The following is a 13,699-nucleotide window of genomic DNA, read 5'->3' on the forward strand; positions in this document are numbered from 1 at the left end:
ATTACTTGGTAAACAGATATTAAGATTGAATAAAGCCGGGCGGTGGGTGCCCAGTTGTGTGCACATGTTTCCACACTCAAGAAGCTGGGTTTGAGCCTCCATCCACACCTGCTCTTCACAAGCAGTGAAGCAAGTCTGCAGTTGTCTCAATTTCTCAATCTAAAAGGTGTTACAGTTGTTTTGAGAACTAGTATCGGAAAGCACTACCCTTTATAGCATATACAGTGCCGTGAAATTAGTAATAGTGGAACCGTTTTAAGTCGTTGGAATAAACACTGAAGGCAGCCTATGAGCTGCAGGCTAGCCAGCCCTCCAAAAACCCTTATCTTCGCAGTCCCAAAGCGGTGGCTCGATGAATAGAAGCTAATTTCGATGGGGAACAAAAGTTGCTCTCCACCTAGCCAGTGACTGTCTTGACTTTTCTAAACCTTAATTCCTTCTTCGGGTCCGCGAGTGGGAGTTCATGCTTGCCGCGCCCTAAATTAAACCTCCACAATTCCCCGCGAGGTAGATAGCGCCTCGCCCACTCTAGGTCCCGCCTCCCCTGCTACGTCACCGGAAGTGAGTCAGCGGATGTATTTAAACCCGCTAGGAGAGCGAGCGGCAGTCTGGTTCAGTCAATTCGCTCACTGCGGACATGGCAGATGAGGAGGAAGATCCCACGGTGAGTGAACACCTCCGTTACATGCCTTTGTTTTCTTCGCTCCTTGGAGCACAGTAACCGAGGCTCAAAACCAGGTCCGTTTTCCTTGGTGAATTTGCCGGGAAAGTTTGAGGATCTTACAACGTGCTCGCATCCTTATGTTACTAGTGCGTTGGGCAGAACGGGAAGGAAGAGTAGGACGTGGCCCCTTTGCTTTTGGTGCCTGCCTGCCAGATACTCTGAAACGCTTAGAAAACAGGGAGAAGTCAAAGCTGACGTTTTCATAGCGCTCATTGTGAACCAACAATTCAACTGCTTACAAACTATGTTACTTGTAAAGTGGGAAAATAATGAACTGAAAAATCAGGGAATCCGGATTTGAGACTCTCATTAAAAATTGGACAGGATGGGGAAGCTACATATGATTTTGCAAAAGACTTAATGGCTAGAACTCTCCAAGCTCCCAAGTTCAGCCCCTGGTACCACTCTGTAAGCCAGAGCTGAGCAGTGTTATGGTAAAACAACTAACGCTTAGGTTTCCTTGCCCAGATAAAAATAAAAGATGAGGTTAAGGCTTTAGGGAAATTCCTGGCATGGTGTAAGCATGGTTTAGTAAAGTTTTGCTTGTTTTAGTTCAGATTAACTTTTTGGTGGCACAGTATTGAACTCTGCATCATCGTATGTCCCCACAAAGTGATGCTATGGTTCTCTCTTTCTCTTTACCCTTTTTTTCTCATAGACGAATACTTTTTTAGAAATATAATAAAAATATATTTACTTAACTGAAAGACTAGAGCACTGCTCAGCCCTGGCTTATTGTGGTACCAGGGATTGAACCAGGGATTCCTGCACCCTGGGCTTGCAATTCTGGTCGCCAGAGCTGGGACTGTCTCCCTGTCCTCCTCAATACCAACTTCAAGAGATTTCTTTCTTTATTTTTTCCCCCAGAGAACTGCTCAGTTTTGACTTATGGTGGCGCAGGGGATTGAACCTGGGACCTTGGAGCCTCAGGCATGAGAGTCTTTTCGCATAACCATTATGCTATGTACCCCAGCCCAAGATCATTAAAAAAACCAGGATGTGGTGCCCAGAGTGGAACTCTGCACATCACACAACTCATCACTGTGCCACCTCCATGCTGACCAACTTTTTGTCATTACTTTGGCTTCAGCTTCTGGGCAAGATACTCAGAAAAATACACTACAGGAGCTTCCTTCAGTTAGGGTGGGGCCAGGCTCAAACCTAGGTTTACTATCTAAGTTCACTATCCAAGTGAACTATTTTTCTGCCTCCCTGCAGCCCAACTTTAAAAAGGGTATTTTGCAGGTGGAAGGAGGTAGCTCAATTAGTAGATCACAGGACTTGTGTACCTGAGGCTTGCGGTTTGTGTGGAAGTGGTGCTCTGGCTTCTTTTCTCAGAGGAAACTCAGTCTTTTGAAATAAAAGGAATCTTTTTTTTTTTTTTTTAAGATTTTATCTATTAATGATAGAGATTGGAAGAGAGAGAGAAAGAATCAGACATATGCATTTCCAGAGATTGAACTCAGGACCTTATAATAGAGTACAGTGCTTTGTCCACTGTGCCACCTCCTGGACCACAAAAAACAAATCTTTTTTAAACAGTTATTTAACATAAAGACATTTGGCTCAAGAATCCAGCCTGGTGCCTCAGAATTGCAAAATCCATACTCTACTTGCAAGGTCCTAGCTACACAGCCTTATGGTCTTAGTTGGTGTAAAAAAGAAAAAAAAAAGAAAAAAAGTACAGTCATTAAAAAACGTCTGGTTTTGGTTTTCCAGGAGTAGTGATAGGATTATTGGTTAGGAGTCATAACTTTTTTTCTTAATTGGGGGATTAATGGTTTACAGGTGACAATGGCAAACGCTAGAAGAAGAACAGGTGACAGTAAAACAATAGTTTGTACATGCATAACATTTCCCAGTTTTCTACATAACAATTTAACCCCCACTAGGTGCTCCTCTGCCATCATGTCCGAGGACCTGAACCCTCCCCCCTCCACCCCTCACCCCAGAGTCTTTTACTTGTGCAGTACACCAGAAGGAGTCATTCCTTCATGAGCTGGAATTTGGACTGGACTTTAAGATCCTTAAATTGCCAAGTTTCGTGATTTTCTTGCTTGCATTATGTTTCCTGGCATATTGGTATACAAAGTGGGAAAATTATATTAATTTAAAAATAAAGTGCAATTCTTGACATTTCTCTCCCCCCATATATATATTTAACTTCTAGTTTGAGGAAGAAAATGAAGAAATTGGAGGAGGTGCAGAAGGTGGACAGGGTAAAAGAAAGAGACTTTTCTCAAAAGAATGTAAGTATTTGGCAATTTTTTCTAATCCCCCATATTTACTGTTTTTTTTTTTTTTAAGAGATTAGTTTTTTTTTTTAATCCTCTCTTGGAGTTAACCATTGGGTTAAAAATATTTCAGATGCAAGGAGGGAGAGAGAGAAACCGCAGCACTGAAACATCAACCTCTTAGTGGGTAGTACTCCCAAGTGGTGTATCAGGGAATAGAATCTGGAGCAAGTGTGTAGCACAGCAGGTGCCCTTTCATGTGAGCCTATCCCTAAAAGATTTTTTTTTTAGACTACCAAAGCCTAGTTGAATCTTCACATGCCTGCAGGATCCCACTACTCCTGGTCAACTTGGTTTTGTTTTGTTTTTTTACATAGGTAGAGTGTGAGATAAACAGGAGAGACACTTAGCATGGTGTCTTCACTTCAAGCATCAGCCCAGTTTGTTTGATTTTGCTTTGTCCAAATCCCAGAGTCCATCTCAGTTGTGAAAGTTTTAAAACAGTGCCTGGCACATAGTAAGTTATTTGTATTACTCTGTATAAGGCTTCTCTTTTGCATTTTTAACAATTTTTTTAAATCTTCATTTCTGAGAGAGAACACACCAGAGCATCACTCTGGCATATATGATACCTAGGATTGAACTCAGGCACTTATGTTTATAAGTTTAACACTTTATCTACTACACTACCTCTTAGACTGCCCTCTTCTGCGTTTTCCTCTCCCCCTTTCTCTTTCTTTTTTTCTTTCTTCCTTTGTTTATTCCCTTTTGTTGCCCTTGTTGTTTTATTGTTGTAGTTATTGATGTCGTCGTTGTTGGATAGGACAGAGAGAAATGGAGAGAGGAGGGAAGACAGAGAAGGGGAGAGAAAGATAGACACCTGCAGACCTGCTTCACTGCTTGTGAGATGACTCCCCTGCAGGTGGGGAGCCGGGGACATGAACAGGGATCCTTACGCTGGTCTTGACACTTTGCATCACCTGTGCTTAACCCACCACGCTACCACCCAACTCCCTCTTCTGCGTTTTCTATAGTTCCTTCACATGAAACCTGAAAGACTTTTGCTGGCGGTTGTATTGATCTAGGGGATGAACTGTCAGGACTCTATGTATTAAATTATCTGCTTTCTCTTTAATTACTTTCATTCTATAAAATCTATTTCTGGATGGACAGGATAGCTCATCTGTACAGTGCACTTGTTCTGTCATGAGTACAACTTGCTGTGGTGTTGTTCTTCCTCTCCCTGTGTCTCTAATCTCTCTCTTTTTAATTTCTCTATTGGGGAATTAATGTTTCACATTCAACAGTAAATACAGTAGTTTTTACATATATAACATTCCCCAGTTTCCCATATAACTATACAAACCCCACTAGGTCCTGTGTCATCCTTCTAATCTCTTTCTGTGTGGAAAAAGTTGATCCAGGGGCTGGAGAGACAGCATAATGGTTATGCAAAAAAAACTTTCATGCCTGAGGCACCAAAGGTCCCAGATTCAATCCCCAGCACCACCACAAGCCAGAATTGAGCAGTGCTCTGGTTTAAAATAAAGTTGATCCAGAACAGTGAAGCACCAGCAAAGACAAAAAAAAAAAAGTTTCTAAATTGATAAATTAACGTCCTTTTCTTCGTGATGTTCTCAAGAAGGATTTCACTGGGGTCAAGTGATGACACACTTGGTTAAGTGTTCACATTACAGTGCACAAGGATCCAGGTTCAAGCCCCTAGTCCCCACCTGTAGGGAGAAAGCTTCACAAGTGGTGAAGCAGGGCTGCAGATGTCTCTCTGTCTCTTGTCTCCCCTCCATTCTTGATTTCTTTCTGTCTCTATCCCATAAATAAATAATAATTTTAAAAAGGATTTCACCTTTTTTCACCAATGCCCCACTTGCTACAGTCCTTCTCATCCTGATCCTGTCCTTGTCAGAGCCTTGCTTAAAGCGATTTTGGGGGTTTGGATGAGTATAAATGTTAGGGAAATACTATTGTTGACTGAGTTAAGTAGTTGGGAGGGAGAGATGTCTTGGGGGGCTGGGTAAGAACAATTGGTTATGAGCTTCTGGTTAAAACTTTCTGGGTGGGAGCTGTTCCATCCAAATGTCCCACAGTTATGTAAATGACTCTCATGCCTGAGGCTCTGAGGTCCCAATTTCAATCTCCAGTACCAGCCTTAGCCAGAGCTGAGCAGTGCTCTGGTTTCTCTCTCTGTATCTTTCTCATTCTTCTTCTTCTTCTTCTAGCGTTTGCCCTTCTTCCGTAGCCAGTCAACAGCGTCAGGTTGAGCCTGATGTAAAGTTTCGAGACCTCCTTTGAATCTGGAGAGGTGGCAGTCGTTGACTATGTGGGTCATAGTCTGTCTGTAGCCACAGGGGCAGTTCGGGTCGTCTCTGGCTCCCCAGTGATGGAACATAGCGGCGCACCGGCCATGGCCTGTTCGATAGCGATTGAGGAGGGCCCAATCATAATGTGCTAGGTCAAAGCCGGGTTGACGCTTGCAGGGGTCTGTGATGAGGTGTTTGTTCTTTACCTCAGCTGACTGCCAACTCTGTTTCCAAGAGACTGGAACAGAGAAGTTCAGTGTAGGCGTAGGGGACCAGATTGGGTGATGAGACGTCAAGCGTTGGACAGGGCGGGCGAAGATATCCGCGTATATTGGCAGGTCCGGTCGAGCGTAGATGTGGGAAATGAACTTAGATGATACCGCATCCCGACAAATATCTGGCGGGGCGATGTTGCTAAGAACTGGCAGCCATGGAACGGGGTGGAACGGATGGTTCCAGAAATTATCCTCATGGAGGAGTATAATTTGGAATCGACCAAGTGGACATGGGGGCTACGGAACTATACTGGGGCACAGTATTCTGCAGTGGAATAGCATAATGCCAGAGATGATGATCGCAGTGTGGAAGCGCTCGCGCCCCATGAGGAGCTGGCCAGTCTTGCAATGATGTTATTCCTCGCGCCCACCTTTGCTGCAGTTTTTATGAGATGTTTGTGAAATGACAGAGTGCGATCGAGAGTAATGCCAAGATAGACTGGCTGGGCTTCATGCCGGATTCTCGTATCGCCAAGCTGCACATTAAGCTCACGAGAGGCCGAGGCATGGTGTAGATGGAAAACAGATGATACCGTTTTTGCAGTGCTAGGGATTAGTCACCATTTTTTACAGTAATCAGATAAACTTTCAATTTCATTAGCTGTGATGGGCCTGTTCATGTTATTCACTTCCTCTTTACTTAGTTTTGGAAGTTGGTAGGTATCTAGGAAATCGTCCATTTCTTCCAGGTTCTCTAGCTTGGTGGCATATAGTTGTTCATAGAAGCCTCACATGATATGTTGAATTTCTGCGGTGTCTGTTGTGATATCACCTCTTTCATTTACTATCCGATTTATTTGGATCTTCTCCCTTTTTTGTTTTGTGAGTCTGGCTAAAGGTTTGTCGATTTTGTTTACTCTTTTGAAGAACCAACATTTACATTAGTTGATCTTTTGTATGGTTTTCTTATTCTCAATGTTATTTATTTCTGCCCTAACTTTAATGATTTCTGTCCTTCTGGTTGCTTTTGGGTTCCTTTGTTGTTCTTCTTCTAGGTCTTTAAGATGTGCAATCAGGCTGTTTATTTGTGCTTTTTCTTGTTTCCTAATGTGTGCTTGTATAGCTATGATCTTCCCTCTTAGGACTGCTTTAGCTGTGTCCCAAATATTTTGATAGCTTGTGTCTTCATTTTCATTGAAGTCTCGAAATATTTTGATTTCTTCCTTGATTTCCTCTTTGACCCAGAAGTTGTTAAGAAGTGTACTGTTGAGCTTCCACATTTTGGCACTGTTACTAATTTTTTGTTGATTGTTAAGTGTTAGTTTAATTCCACTGTGGTCTGAGAAGATGCTTGGGATGATTTCAATGCTCTTGAATTGGCTGATGCTGTCTTTGTGGCCTAACATTTGGTCTGTCCTTGGGAATGACCCATGTGGATTTGAGTAAAATGTGTATTCCAGTTTCTTGGGATGAATGACTCTGAAAATGTCCAGTAGTTCTAGCTTATCTATCTCTTCATTTAGCTCCCTTATATCTTTATTGATTTTCTTCCTGGATGATCTGTCAAGTTGAGAGAGTGGGGTGTTGAAGTCCCCTCCTGTGATTGTGTTACTGTTAATATATTGCTGTAGCTCTTTCAGTAGAAGTTTGATGTATTTAGATGGCTTCTCATTGGGTGCATAGATGTTAATAATTGTTAAGTCCTCTTGATTGACTGATCCTCTGAGCATTAAGTAGTGTCCATTCCTATCTTTTTTAATCTTATCTATTTTAAAGTCTGTCATGTCAGATATGAGAATAGCTGCTCCTGCCCTTTTTTGTGGGCCATTGGCTTGTATGATAGTTTTCCATCCTTTCACTTTAAGTCTGTGTTTGTCTGGTTGAGTTAGGTGGGTTTCCTGTAGACAGCATATTGTTGGGTTGTATTTTCTGATCCATCTTCCTACTCTGTGTCTTTTAATAGGTGAATTCAGGCCATTGATATTTATTGATATCAAAGATTGAAGATATTTTAACGCCATTCTTGTAGAGTTTTAGAGTGTTTTGATATATGTCCTATTTGTGGTGGTCTGGTTGTTTATAGGAGACCTTTCAGAACTTCTTTCAGGGCAGGCTTGGTGATAGTTGATTCCTTCAACAGTTGCTTGTCTGAGAAGGTTTTGATGCCTCCATCTAGTCTGAATGACAGTCTAGCAGGTGGGTACTAGCGACTTGATCCTAGGACCTTGTGCACTGTAACACATGTTCTCAACCAGGTGCACCACCACCCGGTCCCAAATAAAAACTTTTTATACCAAAGTCAGTCTTCTTCTTCTAGCATTTTCCCTTCTTCCGTAGCCAGTCAACAGCATCAGGTTGAGCCTGATGTAAAGTTTCGAGACCTCCTTTGAATCTGGAGAGGTGGCAGTCTGTGATGAGATGTTTGTTCTTTACCTCAGCTGACTGCCAGCTCTGTTTCCAAGAGACTGGAACAGAGAAGTTCAGTGTAGGCATAGGGGACCAAAGTCAATAATTGGAAACAAATGTAATATCAATGTTTTACACCTATGTCTCCTATAAAGTTGTTTAGATTTAATTTGAAAAAAGTATCAAGCTAATTTATACAATTTTTAAACAAAAGTAATTTATTTATTTTTATTTCTGTATTGGGGAATTAATGTTTTACATTCAACAGTAAATACAATAGTTTGTACATGCAAAATAATTTATTTTTTATTTTTTTTTTACAGTGCGATGTATGATGTATGGGTTTGGAGATGACCAGAATCCTTATACTGAGTCAGTGGACATTCTTGAAGACCTTGTTATAGAGTTCATCACAGAAATGGTAAAATTGTTTTGTATTTGGTTTTAGTTAATTGAGGAATGGATTTGGAACCTCAGATATTTCAGTAGGACTAGTACTATGGCAACCTTTTGAAATAGCCTACCCATTATAGTGAATTTTTTTTTTTTCCTCCAGGGTTATTGCTGGGCTCGGTGCCTGTACCATGAATCCACCGCTCCTGGAGGCCATTTTTTCCCGTTTGTTGCCCTTGTTGTTGTAGCTTCGTTTGGTTATTATTATTACCACTGTTGATTTGTTAGTTGTTGGATAGGACAGATAGAAATGGAGAGAGGAGGGGAAAACAGAGTGGGGGAGAGAAAGATAGACACCTGCAGACCTGCTTCACCACCTGTGAAGGGATCCCCCCCCTGCAGGTGTGGAGCCAGGGGCTGGAACCGGGGTCCTTGCTCTTCACGCAATATGTGCTTAACCCGCTGCACTACTGCCTGACCCCCATTACTGATTACTTTTATCATTATGAATATGTATATGATCCTTGGATAAAATTAAATTGTACCCATAATTTCACTATTCATCATAATAGGTTCTCACTTCTAGTATATAAGGTATACAATGTTTTATATACTGGTGTTCATGGTAAACATTTTTTTCGGGGGATAATTGGTGGCACACCTGGTTAAGTGCTTACAGTGCACAAGGATTCAGGTTCAAGCCCCTGGTCCTCACCTACAGAGGGAAAGCAAACATTTATTTCAACCTTTACATATCTGCTCTGATAGAATCAAAATTTCAGTAAACTTAAAAATTCAAATTGTTGGGGGCTGGGTGGTAGTAGCATGCACCTGGTTGAGCACACATATTACTAAGTGCAAGGACCCAAGGTGAAGCCCCTGCTCTTCACCTTCAGGTAGACACGTTCACCAGTGTTGAAGTAGGTCTGCAGTATCTTTCTTCCTCACTCCCTACTCCCTTCTCAATTTCTCTCCATTCAATCAAATAAAATAGAAAAAAAAGGGAAAAAATAGCCACTGGGAGTGGTGGATTGTAGTACAGTACCAAGCCCCAGTTGATAATCCTGGTGGCAATTAAAAAATTCAAATTGTGTGTTGGGGAGATTGCATAATGGTTATGCAAAAGACTTTCATGCTTAAGGCTCTGCAGTCCCACCATAACCAGAACTGAACAGTGCTCTGGTCTTTCTGTACCTCTCTCATTAAAATAAAATAAAAATAAAAACATTTTTTAAATGTTTCAAATTAGGGGCACCTGCTTGAGCACACACATTACAGCGTGCCAGGATGCGAGTTTAAACCCCTGGTCCTCATCTGCAGAGGGCAGGCTTCATGAATGGTCAAGCAAGGTTGCAGGTGTCTCTCTGTCTCTCTCCCTGTCTATCATCCCCTCCCCTCTCAATTTCTCTGTCTCTTTCCACTAATAAATAAAAATAAAAGTTTCAAATTGTTTTCTAAGGTAAACACTTTCCTATTGTATAGGTTATTTACAAATTGTTTTCTTTTTACTTAATAATTTTGGACTGTAATTGTGAAATGTATCCCTTTGAGTATATCTGTATGGATGGGATTACTGGCTTTGTGTTCAGGTTTTTGTAAATATTTGCCTGGTGCTTTGGATTTATTAGCCAGAGAAAGAGAGAAAACCAGAGAATCACTCTGGCATAGGTGATGCTATAGATTGAACTCAACCTCTTGTCTGACTCTTTAGCCACTGCTTCACCTCCTGGGTGACAAACATGTATTTTTAAAAAATCTTTTTCTGTGGTGCAGTAGCTACAGCAAGGACTCTCAAGCGAGAGGTCCCGAGTTCAATCCCCAGCAGCACATGTACCAGAGAGATGTCTGGTACTTTCTCTCTCTCTTTGTCTCTCCTGTCTTTCTCATGAATAAATAAAATATTTTTCCTACTTACTAAAGTAATTGACATTGGGCTGGGGAGCTAGCATAATGATCATATAAAAAGACCTTCAGGAAGTCGGTAGTAGCGCAGTGGGTTAAGCGCATGTGGCATGAAGTGCAAGGACTGGTGTAAGGATCCTGGTTCGAGCCCCTGGCTCCCCACCTGCAGGGGAGTTGTTTCACAAGCAGTGAAGCAAGTCTGCAGGTGTCTTATCTTTCTCTCCCCCTCTCTGTCTTCCCCTCCTCTCTCCATTTATCTGTGTCGTATCTAACAATGACCAACATCAATAACAGCAACAATAGTAACTACAACAATGAAAAACAACAAGGGCAACAAAAGGGAAAATAAATTAAAAAAAAAAACAAACTTCATGCTAGAGACACCAAAGGTCCCACCTCCAGAGATGTGTAATGCTCTGGGGGCTGGGGGGTGGGGAGTAATTGAAACTGATTAAATTTGGAAAGGGTGGGGGTAGATAGCATAATGGTTATGCAGAGACTCTCATGCCTGAGGCTCCAAAATCCCAGGTTCAGTCCCTTAGCACCACCATAAGCCAGAGCTGAGCAGTGCTCTGGTTAGAAAAAATAGACTTCAAAAAAAATTTTTTTAAGTCGAAAACCAATTGCTAGATTAAAAAATAATAAATGAATTTGATCTGTTTTTTTATAGACTCACAAGGCAATGTCAATTGGAAGACAAGGCCGAGTACAAGTTGAGGATATTGTCTTTTTGATTCGGAAGGACCCAAGGAAGTTTGCTCGGGTTAAAGACTTGCTTACTATGAATGAAGAATTAAAACGAGCTAGGAAAGCATTTGATGAAGCAAACTATGGATCTTGACATCTTTTGTATTTTCTGAAGCTTCATTATCTTCTGGGGAAAGCAGTTCTCATTATATTCTCCATTGTGAGGTCCAGATGAACCAGCCATGTGAATGAGAGATGGAAAAACTTAAGTTTCCAACCTTTATCTTCATGTCTTCAATTTTAGAGCCATGTCTGAGCTATTAATTGCCTGCCTGTATATGTCTATACTTGAATTGCATTTGAAGTACCTGGAAGTAGCACATTTCCTTCTGACTTTTAAGTGTCTAAACAATGAAGTTGTACTTTGGTGGCTTTCTGCTATTGGAGGTTATACTGCATAGCTCTTTGACATGTGAAATCTAAATGGCACCTTTGACTTCATGGTAACTGAGACATCTCATTTATGTAGTGTAAAGGTTTTAGACTATAGTAGGCTGAGAAGTTAGAGAGCAAATTGGTTTGTGTTCTCTCTCTTAACTAGAGCACTGCTCAACTCTGGTGTTGCTGGGGTTTAAAACTGACTTCCAGTGACTCAGGCATGAAGGCCTGTTGAATACTTGTTATACTCTCTCCAGCCTGGTTTAAGATTCTTTTAAGGAGATTATATAAGAAACTAGAGTCATCTGTACTCTAGAGTGTTCCTGCCTTAAAATAATTTGTTTCAATATTTTTTATTTTTTCAGATAAGACTTTTTTTTTTTTTTAAGAAAAAAAGATGTGACTGCTTCCGTATTGGAAGGCTTTTTTTTTTTTTTGGGGGGGGGTGTTATAATATCCTATTTGTCAAATTTTAGTGGAACTCATTTTCCCAAGTCAGATTAATCCTTCTAAAAATAAATGTTTTCAATAGCAGGAACGACTTTGCTTAGAAAAGCTAATGGCAAGGGTAAGCATTTGGGGTGGTGTTTTATTAACATTTGTAAATACATGTTCATTGTGGAACTGTGTACTTGACTAAAACCATATGTGGCTTTTGTAGTTCAGGATATAGAGATTGTATGTATATTAGCTTATTGTATGAAATTATTGTACTTGGCTCAAAATGAGGGTTAACATTACATTTAAGAAGATTATGGTATCTTTGAAAATTAATGTTTTGTGTGCCATTACAGACAATATAAATCCTTTTCTAGGGCATTGTACTTTCTTAACCTGTTGATACAAGTAATAAAGTGCAAAATCAAACATTAATATGTGATTTCTCACCCACCCCATTATGGTGGTATGATTTTAGCTGTTTAGTATTAATAAAAATGTTTTCTATACTACTATTGTACTGTTCCTGAATTAATGGGATTCAACGATAGCTGGGATGATCTCATTTTAAAAAGTAAAAAAACAAACAAAAAAAAAAACGCAGTCTCGGGGCCTGGACTATGGTCCAAACAACAGTCAGGTAAGCATTCCTCCTGCTTCTGGATAATCTCACACCAGACATGGCAAAGGAGAGAGGATTCCCCCAAACAACCTACATCAGCAGGGCTGGTCCAGTTCCACTCAATTTATGGCCTCAACACATTTTTCAGGGGAAAAATAAAAGGAACTTGATTTGAGTGTTCAAGACAGAACCGTAGCTCTGGTCCCGCAGCTCCCGTGCACATGAATGGATAGTGAGCCTGCTTTGCCATCCTGTGTGCAAGGTCCAGGTTCAAATAGGGTCCCCGCTACTCTGAGGTTGGAATACGTTCTATATTCCCTCTGTATCTGAAACAAGCAAACATCAAAAACAAACAAACCCAGACTTGTTCCTGGCACTGAGTCCCCAGGACTAGGCTATAGCTTGTAGCTTGTAGTCTTTATCAGCATATAGTTTTCAGGGCCAAATGGGTAGACTGAATTCTAGTGGAGATAGCTGGGCTAGAAACCCCTCTTTCCTAAGGGAAATTAAAGCAGAAGAAATGGCCAGCACACAATTTTGAAGAAAATTGTCCTTAGTCACCATAATGGAAAAGTTTTAAATGTTATCTAGATATGGAAGCTCATATCATCTCTCACAAGGGGACAGCCTGATATATCAATGGGGAGATATCCTTATTTTAAGAGGACTATAGGATAAGCCAAGTGAATTTTTTAAAAATATTTTATTCTTTTGTTACCCTTGTTTTTTTATTGTAGTTATTGTTATTGATGTAGTAGTTGTTGGATAAGACAGAAATGGAGCGAGGAGGGGAAGACAGAGAGGGAGAGAGAAAGATAAGACCCCTGCAGACCTGCTTCACTACCTGTGAAGCGACTCCCCTGCAAATGGGGAGCCGGGGGCTCGAACTGGGGTCCTTGAGCTGGTCTTTGTGCTTTGCACCACCTGTGCTTAACCCGATGTACTACTGCCTGACTCCCTCCAAGTGAATTTTTTTCCCCTTAGGTTTGATTTATATTTTCTACCTTTTTTATAGACAAAGATTATCAAGAAATATGATAGACCTGATTAATGAACAATCTCTTCATCAGTCAGCATAAATTATACCTTTTTGCCTCTTTAATCACTTTTGGCTTTAGGACATAGTTTAGTGTATAGAATTTATAAGTTTTATGGACTACTGACTAGCAATCTTACTAGGGTTTGGGTTATTTTATCTATTAGAGTAAAGCTAATTGTTCAGGAGGAACCATTGATAATATAATTGTTTTCTGCCACATAGAATTGTTTCATCCAGATCTGATTTTACTTTAGTATTTAACAAAATTTAAGCAATCATGTTC

At 40.7% G+C, this 13,699-nt stretch overlaps 1 protein-coding gene across 1 annotated transcript; it reads left to right on the forward strand.

Annotated features, from left to right (window-relative positions):
- The first annotated feature begins 550 nt into the window (after positions 1-550).
- Positions 551-12,430, forward strand: TAF13 (TATA-box binding protein associated factor 13). The gene is made up of 4 exons (XM_060201961.1): positions 551-664; positions 2,895-2,973; positions 8,221-8,318; positions 10,863-12,430. Exons 1-4 carry the CDS (start codon positions 638-640, stop codon positions 11,031-11,033), a joined length of 375 nt encoding a protein of 124 aa, XP_060057944.1. The 5' UTR covers positions 551-637; the 3' UTR covers positions 11,034-12,430.
- The last annotated feature ends 1,269 nt before the right edge of the window (positions 12,431-13,699 follow it).

The sequence above is a fragment of the Erinaceus europaeus genome, chromosome 11 (assembly GCF_950295315.1).
Source record: "Erinaceus europaeus chromosome 11, mEriEur2.1, whole genome shotgun sequence".
NCBI lineage: Eukaryota > Metazoa > Chordata > Mammalia > Eulipotyphla > Erinaceidae > Erinaceus > Erinaceus europaeus.

Excerpts from the sequence above, each read along its gene's own strand:
- TAF13 (XM_060201961.1), top strand. The coding sequence starts at position 638 with ATGGCAGATGAGGAGGAAGATCCCACG. Across the intron at positions 2,974-8,220 it reads GAGACTTTTCTCAAAAGAAT|TGCGATGTATGATGTATGGG; the intron begins GTAAGTATTTGG and ends TTTTTTTTACAG. Across the intron at positions 8,319-10,862 it reads TAGAGTTCATCACAGAAATG|ACTCACAAGGCAATGTCAAT; the intron begins GTAAAATTGTTT and ends GTTTTTTTATAG.